This window comes from Macaca mulatta, chromosome 13, assembly GCF_049350105.2.
Source record: "Macaca mulatta isolate MMU2019108-1 chromosome 13, T2T-MMU8v2.0, whole genome shotgun sequence".
NCBI lineage: Eukaryota > Metazoa > Chordata > Mammalia > Primates > Cercopithecidae > Macaca > Macaca mulatta.
In genome coordinates, this window is record NC_133418.1 from 68,265,005 (window position 1) to 68,288,096 (window position 23,092).

General features: G+C 34.7%; 1 protein-coding gene across 5 annotated transcripts in view; it reads right to left on the reverse strand.

Annotated features, from left to right (window-relative positions):
• Positions 1 to 1,969: 1,969 nt before the first annotated feature.
• The window catches only part of CCDC85A (coiled-coil domain containing 85A), a 196,635-nt gene continuing 175,512 nt past the window's right edge, over positions 1,970 to 23,092 (reverse strand). For 3 of the 5 annotated variants that reach the window (XM_028831650.2, XM_028831649.2, XM_077958692.1), the window contains one exon: positions 1,970 to 3,882. In XM_028831650.2, the coding sequence (XP_028687483.1) occupies positions 3,833 to 3,882 (50 nt within the window). In that variant the 3' untranslated portion in view covers positions 1,970 to 3,832. Of the gene's footprint in view, positions 3,883 to 8,261; positions 8,361 to 12,307; positions 12,428 to 15,761; positions 15,897 to 23,092 lie in introns of all 5 variants that reach the window. The other 2 variants (XM_028831645.2, XM_002808042.4) reach the window with 2 other exon arrangements.

Consider the following 23,092-nt stretch of genomic DNA (forward strand, 5'->3'; position numbering starts at 1 on the left):
TTAGCCAGAAAAGAGCCTATGGTAGCCTGGATGATGTAAAAAGGACAGAACTTCACAGTATTTAACTGCACAGCTAGAATTACTTTATCTGGTAGTGACAGACCTTCAGCACTTATGTGATTTTTCTCTTCCAGTCTAATAGTACAAATTGCAACAGACCATGGGGTCTGGGATCCTATGTCTTTGACATAGGCTCAATGGTCTATCAAGACCATTGAATTTTAAAATAAAGGCAGCGATAAAAACCTTACAACAACTCAGCAATATAGATGTTAGCTCCATACAGCATGTGAGGAAATAGTCTCAGTGAAGTTAAATTGCTCAAACTCACAAAGCTAATTATAAAGTCAAATGCTGAACTTGCTGGCCCAAATTCTGCCTCTCTGAAGTCAAATGTTCTTTATTGAATGCTGCACTTAGTACAGCATACTTTAAGATAGCTTCAGCCTAATGTGATGGCTCTTCTATAACTTCTACTGTATTCACTCTATAATTCCCGCCAAAAAAACTCTTCACCTTGAGAGGTTGAACCGTATGAAATTACTGTTTTAATAATCCAAAAGTGGTCAAATATTGGCAATTTCCTATGGTTCAACCTACTATACTGTCTGTAATTGTGTAACAGGGTTGATAATTTTTAGTCTTTAGAAGGAAAAGAATTAAAAATGTATATTAGCATATGAATTCCTCATAGCGGTGCCTTGAGCTTTGTTGGGCATCTACCTTGATAAGCCAGCTTGAGGTAGGCAGATCCTTTCCAGGAATAGATTCCAACCAAGGTTTCTACTGGGGAAATCAGGTTGCCCCTGTTATAGAGGTGGTATGAGGCAACAAGAAGCTTACTACAGAGTGTGAACTCTGGAAATTAGTGGAAATCATTTGGATATTGCTTACTCAGATCAAGAAACTGGATGTTTGAGGCAATCCTATCTCGATCTCAAGGATCAAAAAGCTCCAGCTAGCATCCCAGATACTACTCTTACATGTATTTCTTGAGAGTAGTCCGCCCTATGAGTCAGGAACCAAAGCTGTGTTTACTCACATGGCAGTGATAGGCATTCATTAAATATTCGTTGACCTAAGGAACAATCATCCCAATTAGACTGTCGTTATTTTACTGGATATTACATAAGATGATCTGAATTCCCTACAGTGCCTTAAGCACGAGTTTGAAACTTGAAAGGCATGCATTTAAAAGCTCAGATTCGGATTGTCAGTCTAGCAGCTTCAAGGCTGGTAAAAATATTCTGCCAAGATAGATACATTAACCTTTGTCCCAGAGAAGATAAGATCATAAACTAATAACCTGGTCACATAAGAGAATGGTGCCACTCATTTTGATTGATAAAGGTATTAGGTAATAGCAAGATTCAGGCACTTAGTTGTCCATCTTATCTGTCATTTAAAGTTGAGGCTAATACTAAGTGTAGAAAGCCTTATTCCACAATCTAACTAGTGACATCCAAGAAGTATGTGTGTTCTCTGAGCACACTTGTGTGTGTTTTCCTATTGATCTCTTAGTCACATGTATCTATTATGCCTTTCCCAATAATGTATAAGTTTCTTAAAGAGGCCAAGTTTTCCATTTATTTGGTACTTCCCCTCCAAAATATTTCCTCCTGATGACTAATGTTTTAAAAATAAGTAGATAATAATGAAGTTTAATTTTAATCTATATAAATTAACAGACTAAGAGGATTTTATAACAGAAACATTTTTAAATATTTTTAAATATCATTTGAAAGCTTTAACTCCATTATAATGGAGAATGGTGCAAGTTGAGGAATATCTGAATATTTAATCCCTCATTATGAGCATATTTTAAAACATGCCTTTGGTTTATGTTTAAGATAATGAATCATCTGTATTACTATTATTACTACCATCATACAGGAGCATTAGGACATGTAATGACTATTACAAATGGACTTAATTTAGGAAAGACATTTTGAAAAAGACAAAAACACTGTGAGATTAAATAATTTATTACCATTGCTAAGATGAACACATATACTTAATACTCAATTTTATGCAGAACTTTAAAAAAATAGTTTTAATACAGTATCAAAATTTACACAACTTTATTTTGTCAAAAGACCAGTGTCCCTTGTATTAGCTTCTGCAGGCTCTGCTGCAGGCACAAAAGCTTATTTTAAATGTCTTCAGAGTATAGGAATACAACAATTTAAGGATGAAAGCTTTCCTAGGAAAGACGGTGTAAATATAGCAAGCAATTTTCTTTTATAGAGTAATAACATTTTAAAATATAACATTTTTAAAGGGAAGCTTAAATTGTAACCCAATTATGATAATTAGAGAGATAATTCTATAGTAAATTAATACATAAATATTTTCTGAAAATAGAGGGATGATTTTTCATCACAGTTAACATTTTTGAAAGTATAACAAAATTCCTTCACAGTCTCCTACTAGTGACAATTAACTCATTGTGTAATGAGCCCATCTAAAACAACAACAGAGAATATCTGCTATGAATCAAATCTCAGAAATGTAGAACCTATCCCAAAACTGGGAATTGTTGCATTTCTACTTTTATAATCTTAAACTACCATAAAAACGTAGCATTCAGTCACAGGCCTCTTGCACATTCATACAAGAAACTATCATTGCATTTGGATAAACACAAAATACCTATCATAGCATTTCCAGTACACACATTCTAATATTATATATATGTATATGTATACCAAAAATAAGAAATAAACTAAGCAAAGCTAGCACACCTCTTTTTCAAACCTCAGGCAATCTGAACAAGAGCTTTTAGCCTCAATAATGAAGGACATGCGTCAGTTTCATAAAATGTTAGATTGCTGCAGTAGGCAAAGAAAGCTTTTTTCATAAATGCAGTGCAATATTTTAAAGTTTACATAAAGTTTATTAAATATACAGCATGTCTAGAAACTAAATTATAGAAATTGACATCTCACAGCTCGAAACACTTAGAAAAATTATGTTTGCTAGTTTTTAGTTGAAATTGTTAATATGAACATCAATGGATCCACTGAATGAATATGAAGGCTTGTATGCCCCAAGATGTGTCTTTATGAGAAACTCATTAAGATGAAAAGAAAAAGATATATTTATATTGATCAATTGAAGTCAATGGTACTCTCTGATAAGCACTCTACAAAGTCTTGCTACCCTTCTAGCTGGTAGGGAGAATTTACGTGGTATTTTTTAGCACCTCAGAAGTCAACACCAAACTCCAAAAACTTAATCTTATCTTGCATCCAAATTAATTATGAATCCGGAATTAGTAGTTTGTTGGTTGACTGAATTATAAGAGGTAGATGCCCAACTCTCAAACTTGGGAAGCTGGAAAATACCTCTTCATATCTTCAATATGACATGGTAGAAAACTCCCACCATTATGTGCAAGGAGTCAACTCTATTCAGAACACTGAGGCTCCACTGGACTCTTAAAACTATGCAGATTTCCCAATTACGATATTATATCTGGGGATAAAAACACTTAGTTCTAATGAAAACACTGGTACCAAAATGGTGATTTTCAAAGCTACTCTTTTTGAGATTTTCAAAGCTATCTTGTTTGAGATTGACTGTTGTGGACATTGAGGTGAGATACACAGAATATCAGCTTGAGGGGAGAAGTTGTACTACAGGTTTTAGAGGGGAGATATGTGCAATGTACAATCACTCCATGTTATTCCATGAGTCCAGGTTTGTGGAAACCCACTGTTTCCTTTTTCTTCTTCTTGTCCTCTATCTCTTTCTGGCAGTGGTGGTCTCCTGTTTGAAAAAGAGCGCATCTCACATTGGTCCTTTGTACTGGTTTCCTGACAAATGTTGCCTAATTCCAGGACACGAACCTGCAGCATCTCCAAGTTTCCTCCACACAACCTTCAAAAAAAAAGAAGATGAAGTGAGTATCTTACTTTTCCTCTTCCACAAGGAGATTTGCGTTTCTTAAGGGTAAATTAAGAGAGGAGCAAAGATGAAGTAAAGACAAGAGACAAAATATCCACATGAATGAGTTCAAATACAAAATAAAATGTGATGACAAGCTTCTTAAAACAAAAGAACTACTTAGTAGTTGGGACTACTAAACCTTGTTAGTAACCAGGGTCAGAATTTTAAAATGATATATTAACTTACTTTAGTTACATAAGTGGTCCCCAACTCTGACTGCACACTAAGCACTTGAGGAGCTCCTTAAACAGTAATCCCCATCCTCGAAGATTCTGATTTCACTGGCAGAAGCGAGGCATGGACGACTGCGCTTTTTAAAAAAGCCCTAAAAGTAATTCTAATGTGTAGCCAGAATTAAGAACACCTTAGCAAGATCATCCTGGTTCCTATATTATACACCCATAACAAAGGATATCAGTATTTAATGAGCTGAGGAAAATGAAGGCGCTTTTGTTATTGAGCTATTTAAGTCCTGAGGTGGTAGTCTTAGGGCCACTAGTAAATTTCTCTGGCTTTTTCTACAGAGTGGGGTCATCAGTTGTCACAAATCTTAGCTACCAAGCAATATGATCTCTCGGATTTCCAAAACAGAAAGCATCCAAATGTAGGAAGATGATAAGAATAAATTCAAAATCACTGAAAGAGATACAATTACAATATGTTAGAAGCTGGGCCACACAGAGAAACAGAAGGCGAGACCAAGAATAATGTAAGCATAAATGTAAAACTACTGAATTTGCCAATAATGTATCAATACACTAACATTGATTGGAATACACACACATGCACATGCATGTATGTGCACATGCACAGTAACAGCCATACCCTCCCAGACTATTTCACGCAAGGGATTATGGTCAGATTGATTGATTGCACAAAACTTTACAATACTCTAACATTAACATAAAACTAGTTTGTTCATTAATTATTCACAACTGTTCCTTTTGTTTGGTTTTGTTTTTGCTTTTAAATAGAAGTGGATACTACAGGGAAACCCAATATCATTAACAGTAATACACAATATAGGGTTCTGTTTACCTTCATTTCCAAGCCAAAGAAACTATTAATCTCAATATTTCAGCATATACCAATACATGGGATAAATATCTTGTTGTACTCAAAAGGAGCTGAAGTTAGGGTTCTTAAATATCTGGAAAGGAATTATTAATACATAGCAATGGATGGCTCAAGCTATGTGGATAACACATAGGGTTAGGAAAGTCTCATTTCTTAATAAATTGACACGAGACAAACACTGAATCAAGGAGCCAAAGGATGCTATGGACTTTCCTTTTCTAGCCCTTAAATATAATTACATCTATCCAGAATGCTTTGAATGTGTGGTTTAGAAGCAGAGGGTAGACTTAAGGACCTTACAAGGATAACAGACACCAGCACCAGATGATTACAACTCAAAAGTGCAACTCCTCTTCAAATACTGAAATGTAGAATGCAATGAGCTTACCCCAGATATAACTATGTGGTGAAAGGAAACTCTTAAAGAAGGCAGAACTTTGAAATAAACCAACAATACTAAGGTTGACACGGGAGTAGTGACTTATTAACTAAAAAAGGCATAACAGGTGTGTGTTTGAGACTGTGACTGAGATGACCAATCAAGTATTTCAATTGTCCTCAGGGAATTTACAAGAGCCAGACAGACAAACCTAAAATAAAACAACTACTACAAAAAGACAGATTTACTATTTCTTAGGGGGCAGTATATTAATTTCTGTAGCACAGTTTGGGAAGAGAATAGCTAACTACATACTAACCCACATAAGGTAATATGAATAATAATCTTTTTGCTGTGTAGATGTCAACAACATCTTATCTCTAGGAGCAATACTAGAAACAACAGCAAAACTTCTATCAAGTTCTATCTGAGTCTTATAACCCATCTCATATTATGAGAAAGCTTTATTTTTCTGTGACATTATTATAAAGGCATATAATTTCTCTACTAGAAACCAAGCCTTCATAATTTTCACTAGTTTCACAATTTATCCATGCAACTGCTTTACAAGCTGCATTTTTCTTTATTCTGTGGCATTTACTATGTGTTTTTGATCATATAATTAATAATGGTGACAATAAAATTTTTTGATTGTTTCCAAATATATAAAATTGCTTAAGAATCAGATTTGGGTTTGTTTGCATTTTTTCCTCAAATTCTGGGGATCGAAGACAAAAGTAGACAGAAAGCACACTCCTAGAGAACTTTTAAAGGTAAACAAGGAGGGCAAGCTTTTGGCTTTCTGAAAGTATCTTACATAGTAAAAAATAAAAATAATACTGTATGGTGCCTTTCAATTCATTTTTGAAAATGCAGGCAAACAAAAAGATCAACATAAAACTAATCAAAATCCAATCCAGTAATGGGTCTCTATTGAGACTAAGATACGAATTTTCTAATGTCCAGAAACTGAAAGGAAGGAAAGGAAAGGGAAAGAAACAATCCTGGAATTTTTTGCAGAAATTCTGGCATTAAGCACCATGGAGATGGCCCCCTCTGTAAGATACGTGCTTTTCACTTTTCGTTCCTCAGGAAAGGTCCTCAAAGGAAATCTTGGTGTACTCCTGACTTCACTATTCATTAGAAAATAGTTTGAGCAAGTAACTTAATTTCTGGATCTTAGTTTCTTCAAATACAGAATTAGAGTGTTTGGGTTCTTACCCAGGGGTTCATATCTGAATCGCCTGAGGTCTGATGTTAAACTCAGAGATCTGAATTATGAAGGCGGTCCATATACTATTCTTTGGACAAACACTGGAGAATGACCTCTATGGCCCCTTCTAGTTCAACAGTTTTGAACCTATTGTCTGAACTTTCTCTCTCATTCCACAGTCAATAGATGAGAAGTAACAGGCATTCCTAGGTATGTGGCTTGCTTTTTAAAATTTATCTGCGGGAAATATTCAAACTGAAAATCTTAAGCACAGGTTGAAAACCTACAGAAGGTGAATGGTGGTGCATTTAGGAAAGATGACATCTAGAACTAGTGACCTTTTGAAAACAGACAATAGATATGCAGGAAAGAAAAACAAATAATGTAGGAAGAGTTGGAAGAGAAAAATCGGCCACAACACAGGCAAGCAAGAGACTACAAATCTCATTCTAGCACATAAAAAATGCCCAGGGAACTTATGTAACATTTACTGGATTCCAGAAACATCTCGAGGAGGTAGATGAGTAAGTGTCTGAGAAAATCTGGTCCTAATAGATTTAAAGCTGAAGGGTATTTCTAAGCAATTTCACATCCTGATAGGATAGAGAAAAGAATATGAGGATAAAAGTATAATGTAAAGCCAATTAAAATCAGTGTTTAACATGATCAGTGCTTAACCATGATTTCTTGCTTCCTCTACAATATTCCATTTAGCTATTTAAAACTTCACAAATTATATTATTGATTAAATGATACATCCCATGTATATTACTCAAAAAATTAAAATTTAGTCAGGGATTAATAGTAAAATCCAAGCCATATTAATGATTGCATTGAATATGCATCATGAAAATAACATCTTTTTTTTTTCCTGTGGTCTCTGACTTCATAGATAGATTTCTATTTGTCTATCCTCTTTTTTCTTTTCTGAGACAGGGTCTCATTCTATTGCCCAGGCTGGAGTGGAGTGGTATGACCATAGCTCATTGCAGCCTCAAACTCCTGGGCTAAAGCATTTTTCCCTCTTCAGCTTCCCAAAGTGCTGGGATTATAGGTGACAGCCACTGTGCCTCACCTAACTATCTTTTAGGTTCTTATCTGTTTTTCTTACCTTACTATATTCTGAGTTTGAGTCAACAACTGAAAGCTAAAGATAATACTTTGCATGACATGAAACACACATATATGATACATGAAGAACTAAGCAAAATTACCTAGTAAGGTGGCAATTTTTTCCAAGAATAGTTACAAGTAAATCTAAAGGTGGCTGTATTTTCTTTATCATAGGTTTTTAAACACTGATCTTTAACAAACTTCTTAGAAGTATAAAATAGAAACCCATTTATTTTTATCAAAATTAGAAACATATTTTAGACAGTAAATTTAGTATTTAGAAATGTTTGTAGAGTCTTCTGGAATACAGAATTGGCTGATCATCTCTTAATTGAATATTTTGTAACATGATTGTGTTAATAAAACTACAATAAAATATACTGAATATAAAACCAAGGGAAATTTGTTTTATTTTCATATAAAAATGTAAAGGCATTTGGTTAGCATTTTAAAAATACTCATAAAACAATAGCTAAGCTACGATGTGGCTTTCAACACAGAATACACAATAAAGCACATTAAACTTACATTGCACATTTCTCTGACTATAGCTTTTTCTGTCTCACTAAGGTCATGTTCATACTCTTTACCCTGTTGACGATCTATAGTTTCCTGAACATCCAAGACCTGGATTTGTTGAAAAAGAAAAGCAAATTTCACATGGAAAAAAGCTTGTTAGTTATGATAAAACCATCAAGGAGCTCCACTTTGTAAAACCTTTAGTTTTCTCCATGTCTACATATCAGAGTGGATTAGTATATGGCAACATATTTTTTAAGTAGCTGATTGTTCTGAAATCTATTTGAAATTATTCTATTTGATTTTCAAATGGCCATTAAAAGCTATCCACTGCATCACTAATAATCAATGGAATTCATTAATGTCTAAAATAAGCATATGCATTTACTTTGGTCATTAAGATAACTTCACTGTGTCAACCATTTGGATATAGTCAATAACTCTTGCTCCACTGTAATGATGACCAATATAATTAACTATGTGCCAAATGGTCCAAATGATATGTAGACATGGCCTGCATAAAAGATGACTAAAAAAGATGATAGCGACAGGTGAAACTGGTCAAAACCCAGGAATATGCACATAAGAACTACTGACCTCGCAGTTCTTGCCTGGACATGTTCCCAGTGCCTGAGAAAAGGCATGTGGAGGTGGCTCTTTGATAGTATCAAAGAGAAGTACTGGCTCCTTATAGTGAAAATATTTGAACAACACTTTAAATATTTTTCATGAAAGCAAAATGTCTTGGAATAAAATGCCTTTTAAACAATTTTAGAGCCCTATGTTTCCACTTCTCTAAATTAGTCCTAAATAGGTTGAAAATAATATTCCTTTAAAAATATCTAAAGTTTTCTTGTGGGTACTTTTTATACTATAAAAGGAGAAAACAACTTTGGCTTTCTGTGTTGTTTTTATCTATATCAGTTTATAAATCAAAGTGCTGAAGTAATACAAAAAACTAATGCTCTTCCTAGAATTTCCCACAGAATCCACACCAACTGCAACACTGCTAAGCTACTTGATTCTACTGTCATCATGGTCAATGCTGATGGTCAAATCTAAAGATGCTACCTGAGAATTTACACCAAGTGAGCCAAACTAAATGACTTAAGCATGAAGTGGGACCTTCAGGTCAAGTTCATAGACACTATCTGAATCGAAATAGAGTTCAATCCTCTAATAATTAATCTAATCACAAACTACTCTCATTAATTTGAAACTTCTAGCCATTATTATTATAAAAATGCCACTTCTGAGCCCTGATATCTCAGATTACAGTTAATTTACCTTCTTTACATATTTAGAGAAAATCACTGACTGTTCTCGGTGAATATTCATAGAAAACATAAAGAGCTCCTTGAGCAAGCTCATTTACCTACAAATTTGATTTGTAATGCACCTTAGAGAAGTGTACTTCAAATCAGTTAATTTTTACTAAATGAAGTAAAGTTCCAATGAATAGTTATCATAAATTTTAAAACAAGAAAAATATAGTGTTATTACAAATGTACTAATTTCTTACAGTGATTTACATTTCCCCACAAACCATGACCATAGATTTTATAAAGCCTAGCATTTTCTATAAAATCTGTCAGAAAGTGAGAAACTGAGCCACTGTACTAATTATTCTTTTCAGAATAGACAAATCTCATGAAATAAATCAGCTCTAGATAGTTGGCTCTCAAAAACAAAACATGTCAAGTGGCCACAATTTCTTTTTCTTATATTGAAATCTTTTTAAGATGCATTTCCCAAAAATGATGTTTGTATATATTTCTGTGTCCTAACACAGTTAACTCATGGAAGCAAACACATTTGATATTCAAGGGCCCCAGTTTTCTAATAAAGATGTTTTAGTTGCTCAGTATCACTTATCTGCCAACCAACGACATTTGGTTGAGATATATATATATCTCAAGAGAGGGAGATAAATATACATATATCAAAATATATATAAATACATATATCAAAATATATATGTAAATATATATCAAATATATAAATATATCTCTCTCAAAATATATACATAAATATATATATATCTCTTTATATATATGTATATATTTTGTTTGTTTGAGAAGGAGTCTCACACTGTCACTCAGGCTGGAGTGCAGTGGCACAATCTTGGCTCACTGCAACCTCTACCTCCCAGATTCAAGGAATTCTCCTGCCTCAGCCTCCCAAGTAGCTGGGATTACAGGCGCCCACCACCACACCTGGCTAATTTTTTGTATTTTTAGTAGAGACGGGGTTTCACTATGTTGGCCAGGCTGGTCTCGAACTCCTGACCTCATGATCCACCCACCTCAGCCTCCCAGAGATAAAATTGTATAAATTAGAACTAAATTCAGAGAAAACTGAGGAGCTCTTCCTTGCCCTCCCCTTCCTTTTAGGCCACACTAACAGCTGCATTGAGAAATCTGGAAAAGATTTCAGTGTGACTCACTATGCTGCTCTGATTCAAATAACAATTGCCATTTAATAAGGCAACAGGCTGAAATGGCTTTCAAACAGTTTGAATAGGAGGAGAAGCTGCTGCTGTTGGAGTGTGTGCAGATGCTATAACACTACAAGATAGAAGCCAATCTCTGGTCCATTTTCTACTTCTAAAAGGCTTTTCAGATAGCTAGTGCCTGATTCATGCTAAAGTTCATCCAAGTGCTGCCACAGAGAACAAGACTACTCAACAGTCCATAAACCAATAGCCACCAGAGGCAAAGCAGTGCCCCCTCACACTGGCTGTGCCTTCCCAGGAATTCCTCTCAGTTGCTCACTTTGTGAATTATCCCAACAAAGACAGAAAATGCCAAGTGCATTGTCAATGGCCACTAGCATGGTTGCCCTACCTTCCCTCATCAATCATTAGTATATGTTTAGGAAAAGCAAATTCATTTTGTATAAGCTAAAGCAAAATATCCTGAGGGAGCAAAATCTTCTGCTAAAACTTAATCATCTCAAAATGAAATAAACATTCTGAAGTTCTCATCTATGTATTTGTTTTGTGCAAGCCACAGAAAGTGCGGCTCACTCCAAAAGAGGAGTGCATCTTCAGGCTGATGATAAATCATTTTGAAATTGAAACAGTTTTAAGAAGAGCTGTGAAACTCATGTGGTAAAAGCAGAATGGAAGCACTCTACCTGTTTTATGGGTCAGAAACGTTTGATCAAAGCTACATGTTAGAAATTATAGATAGATTTGTTAGACAGTGTTTCATATTCTGAAACTGATAAAATTTCAAGAAACCGTCTCAATTTTAAGATGATTTTTATTGCCTGCGTTAGTTTCTTCTGAGATAGGTAAATATTTATATTGTTTATTGTTTATATTATTATATTGTTTATATTATTATATTGACTATTGTTGTACTTATGGTCCTGATTTTTCATTAATTTTACTTATTGGAAAGCTCATTATTGGTAAAGAAAATAGATGACAAATTTTAGGCAAATTTTTGTGAAATCACTGCAAAACGTGAAGAAAGACACAAAAGTAAAGTAGCTTTCTGAATAAGACCATATATCTATTTTCTATTATTCTATAATGGGGCATTAACTGGAGTTTGAGAATCTAATTTCTACTTAGAAGAGGAAAGACTAAGTTTTTATTTATTTCATTACTTTATTTAAGTTGTATAATGTACTTCAATTGCATCAAGAAAGAATAATGTGGTATCCTTCCATATTCTGACCAACTATTAACTCCCTATATTTGAAGACATCCATGCTACAAACATTGCACATAAAATACCTATCACAGTTTTTTACAAATATGGATATACATGCACAGACTTCAACTTCGATGCCGATAGATATGAATCACATTACTCAAAACAAAATGATAAAACTAGAGATTCAACCATAAGTACTCAAACTCATTGTCAGTTTAGAACAATTAAAATCATACTTCAAAAATTAAGATTTAAAAAGTTACACCATAAGGAGTCAAAAAATAAAATATCTATGGTTCAAGCAAGACTGTGAGGACTACTAGACTACAGCGAACAAGCCACAACACAACTGAAGCTCTGGATAAATGGTTGCACACGATTGGTTACCTTAAGAGAATGTACCACAGGTTCAGGCTGCTGGGAAGGTGTGGCATGTCCACTGAAGCTAGCTGCAGAGTTGGGTGAACTGTTACTCCCATCAGCCCCTGATGACAACCTAAAAGAACCCTTAGTAGAAAATCAACAACTTTGTTATTAAAACAAAAGTCGTTTATAACTACAAAAATGTCATTCAGTATTCAATTTCACTACTAAATGAGAATTAGCCATTTTGTTACTTTTTCCTAACCTATTCTACAATGCTATCAGTCTGTTCATTGGAACACACTTGCTGATTGACCAGCAAGAAAACATAATGAAGAGCCACCTCAATACATTGCCAGATGCCATCTCTGAAATGCCCCACCCCCAAGGAATGGCCCTTAAACATATTTCAAGAATGATTTTTGAAACTCAAAGATACTCAAGAGTAGGAAATTCATGAGTTACTCCATAGCTGAGTTAAACATGCTCACTCAGCAAGCCAAATGCCATATTCCATATGTCTCAGAATATGCAGACACATCACATTCTTGTGTTGGAGAAACTGTGTCTCTCACAAAACCTTTTTTTGAGGGAAAGACCTATAATAAAGCATTTTCAAAAAAGATTTATCCAAATTCAACATTTTCTTCAAAAACTGAAAATTGTCCTTTTCTGGTCTTTTTTAAAGATGAAAAACATAATAGATATAAATTACATATTTTTAGTTTAGTGGTTCTTCAACTTAATTGGTGAGAAACTAGAACCTGTACATGATTAATTTGACATGTGCAGGCCACATTCTTCTGTACAAGAACTGGAAATTTCCCCTAAGGATCTGTACTTTTTCTAAAGGGTGCTTGGGGGAAGACTAAGGGATCAGCAAAAAAAAAAAAAAAAAAAAAGAGAGTATCAGTTATCTACTCTTCTAGAAAAAGCAGTCACATGGGAATTTTCCAAATCTATTTTTACATAGATAGATCATTATACTATTAGGGAATCTGAGATTTTAATTTCTGCCTATCAACCTATTTACAGAATTTTTCATGACTAATTGATAAGTAATTGCTCCACTCAAGATGATTCTATCAATCTAATACCCTGAAGAGGAGTCACTGAAGGTGTATCATGAGAATTCATAAAGAGAGAGACAATGGTAGTTTGGAACATTAATTTGCAGAATCTCTCCATCACCCAGGCTGGAGTGCAGTGGAACGATCATTGTTCACTGCAGCCTTCAACTCCTGGACTTAAGCAATCCTCCTACCTCAGCCTCCTGAGTATCTGGGACTACAGGCATGTGCCATTATGCCTAGTGACATTTTATCTTTTTCACAGAGACAGGGTCTCACTATGTTGCCCAGGTTGGTCTTGAACTCCTGACCTCAAGTGATCCTCCTGCCTCAGACTCCCAAAGTGCTAGGATTACAGGCGTGAGCAATTATGCTCAGCCAAGAGAATTTTTATGATGTACATTTTAGAAATAAGAGGAGAAATCTGCACCCAGCAATTATAGGTATGGATTACATGTAAACCATGCTTTATAGGGAAAGCTTATTATTATTAACTTAATGTTATTATTATTGCAGATTATTATTTTTGCAATTTGGAAGACTTTCTCCCTTTCTTTCTTGCTGTCATTTCTCCTATGTCCTCAAAGACTCCCCCTGCCAGCTCACTAGCCTACTGAGGCCACATTCTTTTCCCTGCTCAAAGAGTTCTACAATCCAGTCAGATCCTGCCCCCAGCCTCACTAGTCAACAAGGAGAGGAAGCAGTAGGATATGGCACTTAGGTGGTTTCTTCTGCTTCTGTCCTCCATTGCTACTAAAACTAAAATGTACAGCAGGTGATGAAACAGGATTGTCAATTAGAACAGCCCCAATCCCCTGTGGGAAAAGAAATTATAAAATTTATTTTCCTATATTTGCAACCCAGATCAAACCACACACAATAATGCCTAATACATCTAATGGAAGGGAAATTATCTGAAGTTTAAAGATGGTTAAGGGACACGCCCTTCACCCACCCTTACATTTTGGACATCTTCTTCCTCTGTACTTTGGATTCTTTGGAATCAAATGGTTCCAAAACTCAGGAGTTATAAAAGGAAGCTCCTCTTTCCTGAGTAATGCTGGTCCTATACTCTTCTCTTTTCCTCCTGGTACCACTCTTATGAACAATTCCCAAAGATTTCTCAGGTTACACAGATTTCACTTCAAACCTCTTGTTTAGGACCCACCACTGCAGTGCCATATTTCCTCTGACTTAAAAGTCATATTTCCTCTAATTTAGAAGCCAATAAACCTTCCCACTCTGAGCTACCTCCTTCCTGTTTTTACTTTCAAATCCTTTTCTGCCCAGCCTTTCTGCTTCAAAGGTTCTCTTTCCAGACCTGGTAAAAAGATAAGCATATCAATAATACCATGCATGGGCCTCTATCGTTCAGGGCATTTGGGTTTAATAGAACTTCTAAAAATCAATGTAAACAACATCCTTAAACCAAATCATCTGAGCCATTTTCCATTGTTTAAATGTAAACAAAGTCCTGTTGTAGCCATATCTATTCAAAATCACACATTTTTTTAAATGAAAGTAGTTTCCTTAAAAAAAAGGGCGGGGGCTACAATAGTATCTTGCCTAGAGTATGGGGGGGGCGGAATTCATCATTTAGGGATGAAAGTTATACTTCAAACTAGCTTTGGGAGCCATGGACTACAAATCAACCAGAAAGATCAAGGCTTATATTTTATTTTGTTTTTGTGAAGCCATAAAGGTAACCAAATGCCTGGTGAAGTTTAGTTCCAACAGATGTTAAATAATGTTCTAGATTGCAATAACAGAATGAAGCACCTCATTCTATTGTATCTCATTTAGTACTATAAAATGTTAGTTTTCTATGCACTTAGTGGAATCAGACCAATATTGGGAGAATTATGAGGGTTCAATTTACATATACTCTCAGTTGACTAATATAATTTCACTGAACTATTTAAAAATATATGCTACTGAGCCAAAGAGGGAATTTAAAAAGAGAAAAATCTTACTAAAACTGGCAATGTGATTTCCAGATTGAGTGGCTTGTTTTCAAGCTACATATGAACACACAGTGCATGCATCACCTCTGTCAGTAGACAATTTTAAAGGGCAAAGGAGTACTTTTCTGAGCTTGTCTAGAGGCATATGATTTTCAGGACCACTGACCTAAACTCCTTTTATCATGAAATGTCCAGGGTACCTTTGTTCTTCTCTCCTGCATGGGGTTGCTCCACTTTCACCCCCATATGTGGGGGGAAAAAACAAGAAAATTGTTTAGGAGGTGAAAAATTCTACTCCCATCCTCCCTCCCCAGACTTAGACATACAACTTTCTTTCATGTGTATGAACTTGTTTTCTACCCCCCAGTATAACTTTTTCTCTAGCAACAGAAGTCATCTGGTTATGCACAAGCAAATGCATCCAGCTGACTCATCTTCACTCACCGGGAGAGTGGGCAGGCATCGTCCTATTCCTCGGCACCCTTGCCACCACTGCAAGACCCGCCGGGCTCTGGGCCCCCAGCCTTTCTCCATATTTGAGCTGTTTCTAGTTGGAGGTTGCCTTCTATTCTGGCTGGCCTTATATTTGGAACAATATGGTACAATCACTCAGAAAAATACTGTTTCCCAAGTCTCAAGAAAGCAGATAGAACATGAAGCTTAATGAGATGAACCACAATGACCACAATGGCAAGCTGTAACATGCACCTGTAGCTAGGGAAAAAATCAAAATAAAAACAATCTAAAGTCCTATATATTAGACCTAATCCTGATTTAAGTTTCTGGTAAACATATAACTACATTATCAATTCTATCAAAAAGTAGATGATAAAGTCAAAATTACAGAAAAAACTTGAAGGTACTTAAACAACTTTATTTTATGGGTTTTAGCAGCATAAAATAATACTATGTCTTACCTGGATATTTTATAGAAATAAACTACATAACTTCAGAACTTAACAAAAGTTATTTGAAATACAATTGGCAGCACTATGCCCTTTTGTTAAGAAGTGCAATTTGGGTATACATATTCAATAATACTCAGAAAATTGAAACTGCACCAAATTTTTAACAAAATTTCTGCATATTGAAGAGTATATAATCAGCTAAGAGGTCATCACTGCATTAAAATAAGTATTTTACATAGAAAATCTACATAATTATCAAACTTTCTATTAATAAGTTAACTAAAATTTTTTTGTATTTATTAGAACTAGAGCCATCACATAATTGAAATGAAAAGAAAAAGGTCCTTAATTTTAGCTTTTTCCATCACCAAACTATATAATCCTATTAAATGATCAGAAACAAAATGAACTTATTGGAACATGATTTCCTCTCCTGCCAACTTTCACTAAGACCTATAACTAAGAATATTATGTCCCATGAAATAAGAAAATAATTTTAATAATTTTGGCACCATTTTGTGGATTTTAATTTTAATAATTTAAATTATTGTGCCTAAATGTTGAGGTTGACTTTAGAAGACTGAAAATAAGGACATAAAATTTTAGTTCTCATCAATTCATTTTTTTTGAAGTTAGTGCTCTATATCTGAATAGTATTGGTCCAATTTTCACTCTTCTCTAACTTTTGGAGGTTGAAGAAAGAAAAGGCACAATGGTCTTAAGTGAAGTAAGAAAGAGAAGAAATAATGACCAGTAGTTGGTACTCACAAAACTCTTTTCTGAACCTATTAAATTGGCACCAGTTACCTATCAAATAAGTCACACATACTCTATTTCTCACATATAACAGAGGCAATTATATATCTGCACTTGGGTCATAATGTTAATTTCATCATAGCAACATTAATTTGAACATTGGTCTTTTGATAATTATTCCATGTGTAGCGTCTTATTTGTTTCCATCATCAAAAGAATTATCTCCAAAAATTTATAATATGGTTCACAGCTTAATACTCACCTCCCACCCCAATCTGCATAGTTCTATTTCTCAGATGATCATTAATGAGTAATGCAAATTTTATAGTTATTTTTACAAGTAAGGAGATCTAGTATCTGAATTTGATTATTTCTGTAACATGCACCTCTCAGATCTTATCCTTTTTTGGATTTAACAACTGAGTAAAACATATAGGAATTCTACTTTCATTCTTTCTTAATGTATAGCAAGGCTAAATCCCAATGCCTCTCCATTGTAACAAAGTTTATCATCATACCCATGAAATCTAAGGTAGGATCTATGACCGCTTGGAAGCCAGCTGGCAAGAGCACCATTTAGCTGCTATGTCAAGAATTCACGATCTATTCCAACTTTCAGAAAGTAGATACTACATAAAACAATAGCTATACTTTAAGTATTGTAAAATGTTCCTTTAAAACACATTAAATATGTATTTTATAGTATTATTAATTTCATAACGGGGACAATAAACAGGGTCCAGATCTTTGTGGAAGAATAAACTGACGATATAACCATTTTAAAGGAAAAAGTACTCTTTTAGAACCAGGATTAATTAACTTTCTTCCCAGGTCGGCATATAGTTTTTTTTATGTAGGTATACAGAAAAATGTGTTCTGGGCCAGCCATCATCTTTGACTTAATAACTACATCAAAATGGTATTTATAGACTAATGAAGGCTTAGTGTTTCGCCAGGCCTACAATTGCCAAACATGGTGTTTTCTGAGGACGGATTCATAAAACATAAGAAGCCTTCAGTAATTCAGTCATTAAACTTGTTTCTGGCAACTTTGGGGCTCAAAAATGGTGGAACTCAGATTCCGGTCACTAATTGGAAGAACAATTCCAAACAGTGTTAAGACTGTCACTTCCTATTTTCTGAAGAATTCTGTTTTGCTTAGTTTTGTTTTCTGTAGTTTTCTAAACTTCCAAGTTTGTGAAAAAGAATTCCTGAGTGACCTTAACACTCACATTGTGTGGGAAGTAAATTATAGATTACTTACTCTGTGGTAAGTACTCATAGAAATCATAAAAGAATATGAAGAATTATGAATCACTGAGTCTCTTTAAGTTTCACTATAACTGTACTATAGTCAATAGTTTTTATTCCTTGAAAACTCTGGAAACTTCTATAGAGGTAATAGTGTAGGGTTTTTCAGAAAATGAAAATTTGTGAGGAGGAGGGAAAAGTGAAAATCAAGTACTGAAAGGAAGAAAAAGAGGGAAATCCAAACTGTACTTCTGACTCACCAGGCATCTCAGCAAACTTCAGACACACATAAATGTTCCTCTTGAACGATGAATAGAAAAAGTCCCCAAGAACTGTTTGTTGGAAACCTCAGTAATAAAGAAAGTATAAAGTGACCTATGTTTTAAGCTAAGAAGAAGAAGAAGTCAGCCTGACTTGAAGACTTTTACCTTACTGACTTTGAAAGGCATAAAGATGGGCAAATGAATTCACATATGGGCATTTGCATGGGTTTAGTATGAGTCAGAACCTTTAGTCCTCAGGACTTTCAGGGTCAGATTCTGGTTAGTTCTTCAAACTTCAACAGGGTATAAAATTCTCTGTACTTAAACATGAAATCAACATGAAGTTTTCAACAACAACATCTGCAACATTTTCTCTTCAAACTATGACCATTCTAATAACAAATAGTTCTCATCTATTTATTTAAAGATGCACAAGGTTCTCTAAGGCACTATAGCTTATCTTTCCCTTATTGCTCACAATGAGTTATATATGGAAATGAAGGAAACAAAAACCAATTTTGCAAAAAAAAAAGACCATTTAATTTTTTTACAGTCATGTTTCTTTTCTCAAATTTGCATGAATTAAGTGTTACTGTTCCTCATAGAAATAATAAAAAACACTAAGAAATATCCAATATTATATGTTATCTAAAATACATGAATCACAAAATGATGATCACTCAGAATTTGATGTGTGATCTCTGCAATAGGGAAAATCACCTAAAAAATAAAGCTCCTAGAGAAATCCTTTAAATTGTTTTCACTAGTAATGAAGTCAAGGAAATTTTTTAATTTAATGAAAATGCTTCTTAAGAAAAAGTTTTGTTTGCATGCCAGAAAAATAGAAAACAAATATACTGGGTTTCTTATTGAACATATACATATACATATATGTACATATGTATGTGTATACATAAAAATATATATGCACTATATAAATATTTCCAATTGACTAAAAATCACATTCAATAGAGTAATATTGTAGTGTTACATAAAATAGTTTCTCACTTTGATATAAATCAGATGTAATGCACTTATAACAAATTTGAGAGCCCAGCCCTCTCATTCACTATAGAAGGCCAACTATGGAAGCCTGAAGATTGATCAGCTAAAGTGGTTTCCTGTTACTTAAAGATGCTTAATTTTTTATAACTCCTGAACTTGGTTAAACTATCATACAATGCTTAATACCTCATCAGTGTGTATGCCTAGTTTAAGGGGGAGGATAAATTCAGTTTTCAGTTATTACAGGGCAAGGCAGATGCTTTGCTCAATCTAATCAGGGAAATAATATTTTGTTCAGTTTGGCCAATCTTCATTCTGACATATTGTAAAACTGTTCTAGCACATAAATAGAAGCTCTGATTAGAAGAGACTTAAAAGTCACCTTAGCAAACCCTTTCCAAGAGATTCTTGTGCATAGGCTTAGAAATGCTAAGATCCTCTTGCCTTACTCTAATGATAATATTTAGTTGGTTATGTCCAAAGAAAAGTGCATTTTTCATTTAAATTAACTAAAGAATCTATTCAATGCTGATTTAAAATAATAAGTAATTCCCTGGATGTATAGTCATTCATTTATTCACTTAATAAACATTAACTTAGTAACTATCAGAGGTGATATTGCATGCAATGGCATATAGATACCTATTCCAACAAATTGTTGTTGAAAGAGAAACACAGTGAGTTCAAATCATAGACTCCAGGGTCGCAGTGCCTGAGTTTAAATTCTTGATCTGACACGAGCTGCATGACTTTGGACAAGCTATATGACCTTTCCATGCCTTAGTTTCCTCATCTATAAAGTGTAAATAATAATGGTAAAATGGTACAGTCACTCTATGGGTTTGGAAACTTACATGGAAAGAGCTCTTAAAACAGTGTCTGGCCCACATAAGTGCTCTATCAGCATTTGCTGTCCTTATCATGAATGTTTTTGCTTTGCTTGTCAACATATTTTATAACTTGTCAATTTATGTCCACATGTTTATTATTGAGAGTGTCAGTTCTCAACAGGGGCGGGGGTGATTTGGCCCCCAAGAGAAAACATTTGGCAAAAATGCCTGCAGACATTTTTACTTGTCAAAACTATGCAGTTTCTACTGGCATTTAGTGGGTAGAGGCCAAGGATGTTGCTAAATATCTTAAAATGCACAGGACAGTCCCCTCACAAAGAAAGGATTGTCTAGCCCAAAATGTCACTATAGCTGAGGTTGAGAAACCCTGATTTAGAGAAAGAGAACTATGTTGGGAAACTGCAAAGCAAAATTTCTGGTGACAGCTCTATAGCAGATTTTGCATATGAGGACATGTTGCCCACAGGATTTGGAGCTTGAAAGGATTTAGAAGGAAACTCCTTAAGCTTCAGTGCTCAAGTGGTCTAAGTATAAAGGTGGCCACGTTTCCACCCCCAAATAAGAAATTACTCTAACAAAAGAAACAGAATTGAAAATACCCATATCATCCTACTGTAACAACACTAGCAGAAAGAGGATACGCTGTGGGCAGCCACAGGGCAGTGGTCCAAAGAAAAGAGTTCTTGAGATAGAGACATATAGTATGCTACAGTACCTAGAAAATCGTGACACCAATCCCACATAGAGAATACAATCGGCAGAAGGGGCTCTGTGGAAGTTATAGAAGATCATAAAGCTTCCTTAACAATTTGCTGGGCAAAGATTCTGCACTTAACTTGAAGCAGTCACATTAGGAAAGAATAAAACTGCCAGCAAATAGAAGTGGGGGCCTTGACACATGAAACATCTCAGTGCCAATGAGAGCATTATAAGATAATCGCAAAAGATTAAATAGATAAAAAGATAAAAGGGAGATTAAATTGTAAAAGATAAAAGAAATAAGAAGGAGAAATCTGGACCGGGGAGGCAACTACTCTCTCCATCACATGTGGTGAAGGATTGTAGCCTATGTACAGACTCCTCGGCGGGCAGAGGACTTCTTAAGGGCGTGTTTTTGACATAACAGCTCTCAATCATTAAGCTCCTACCACGTTAGGACTACCTTAAGTGCTGTCCATTAAAAGATTACTAAAATTGGCTAATCTGAGCTCCTAAAATGCTAGGTGAACATCCAAAATATAGAAATAACTCAAACATCTCAATAGCAAGGAAACAACCCAATTGAAAAATGATCAAAGGACCTGAATAGACATTTCTTTAAAAGAAGACATAAAAATAGCAAAGGGATATATGCAAAAATTCAGAAAATTCTCTAATCAAGAAAAAAATGCAAATTAAAACCACAATGAGGTATCATCACATGCCTTTTAAAATAACTATTATCAAAAAGACAAAAGATATCTTGGCAAGAATATGTAGAGAGGGGAACCCTTGCACACTGCTGGTGGGAATGTAAATAAGTATAGCTATTATGGAAAACAGTACGAAAACAGTTTTTCAAAAAATTACAAGTAGGACTACCATATGATTCAACAATCCCACTACTGGGTATACATTAACATTAAACAAAATCAGTGTGTCAAAGAGAGCTCTGCACTCCCATGTTAAGTGCAGCATTAGTCATAACAGCCAAGATACGGAAACAACCTAAGTGTCTGTGAATGGATGAATAAAGAAAATGTGCTATCTATATATGACAGAATACTATTCAGCCTAAAAAACGAAGGAAATCCTGTCACTTGTCACAACATGGATGAACCTGGAGGACATTATGCTAAATGAAATAAGTCAGGCACAGAAAGATAAATATTGCATGATTGTACTCATATACGAAATCTAACAAAAGTTGATTTCTACTTAGAGAAAGGTGGTTACCAGGAGTTGGGAGGATTGGGAGGAGAAGGAAATATCAAAGGATACAACATTTCAGTTAGACAGGAGGAATAATTTCAAGTGATCTACTGTACAGCATGGTGACTATAGTTAATAATATATTGCATTCTTGAAAAATGCTAAGAAAGTGGATGTAAAGTGTTCTCACCCAAAAATAACTATGTGAAGTGATGTATACATTAATTAGCTGTATTAAGTCATTCCACAATGTGTATATACTTTAAAACACCATGTTGTACACAGTAAAGACATAATTTTATCTATCAATGTAAACAAAGTTTTTTTAAAGATACTAACTGTGGGCCTGGTAATGTTTTCAGTAATTTATACCCCAGAGTGATTTTTCTTTCTTTGGGTCCCAGAAGTCTCCTTCTAGTCTATGCACTCATTCTTTAGCTCCTGGGTTGCAGAGAGATCCATATGATCCTAGGGAGGGTCAGGTTGGTTGGAATGGCTCAGCAGCCTTCAAAGGAATTGGATTAGAAACATGTAAATATTAATAACTGATACAGATGAACTACTACACACCAGATTAACATCAGCTCTGTGCTCATTTGACCTTCTCCACTCTAGGTGCATAACTGTGGCTGCAACCATTACATAAAATGTGGGTATCTATCCTAAAAAACAAATGAAAGTAATATTAATTCACACACCCCTCATTTATTATGCCAAATAATGGCTGAGAATGATGTCTGTGGAGTCACAGTGGATGTGGTAAGCAGCTTCAATTCAGAGAACCTAAAGTCTTAGGTTTCTGACATGTTCAGGAAAAGAAAACTAGTTCT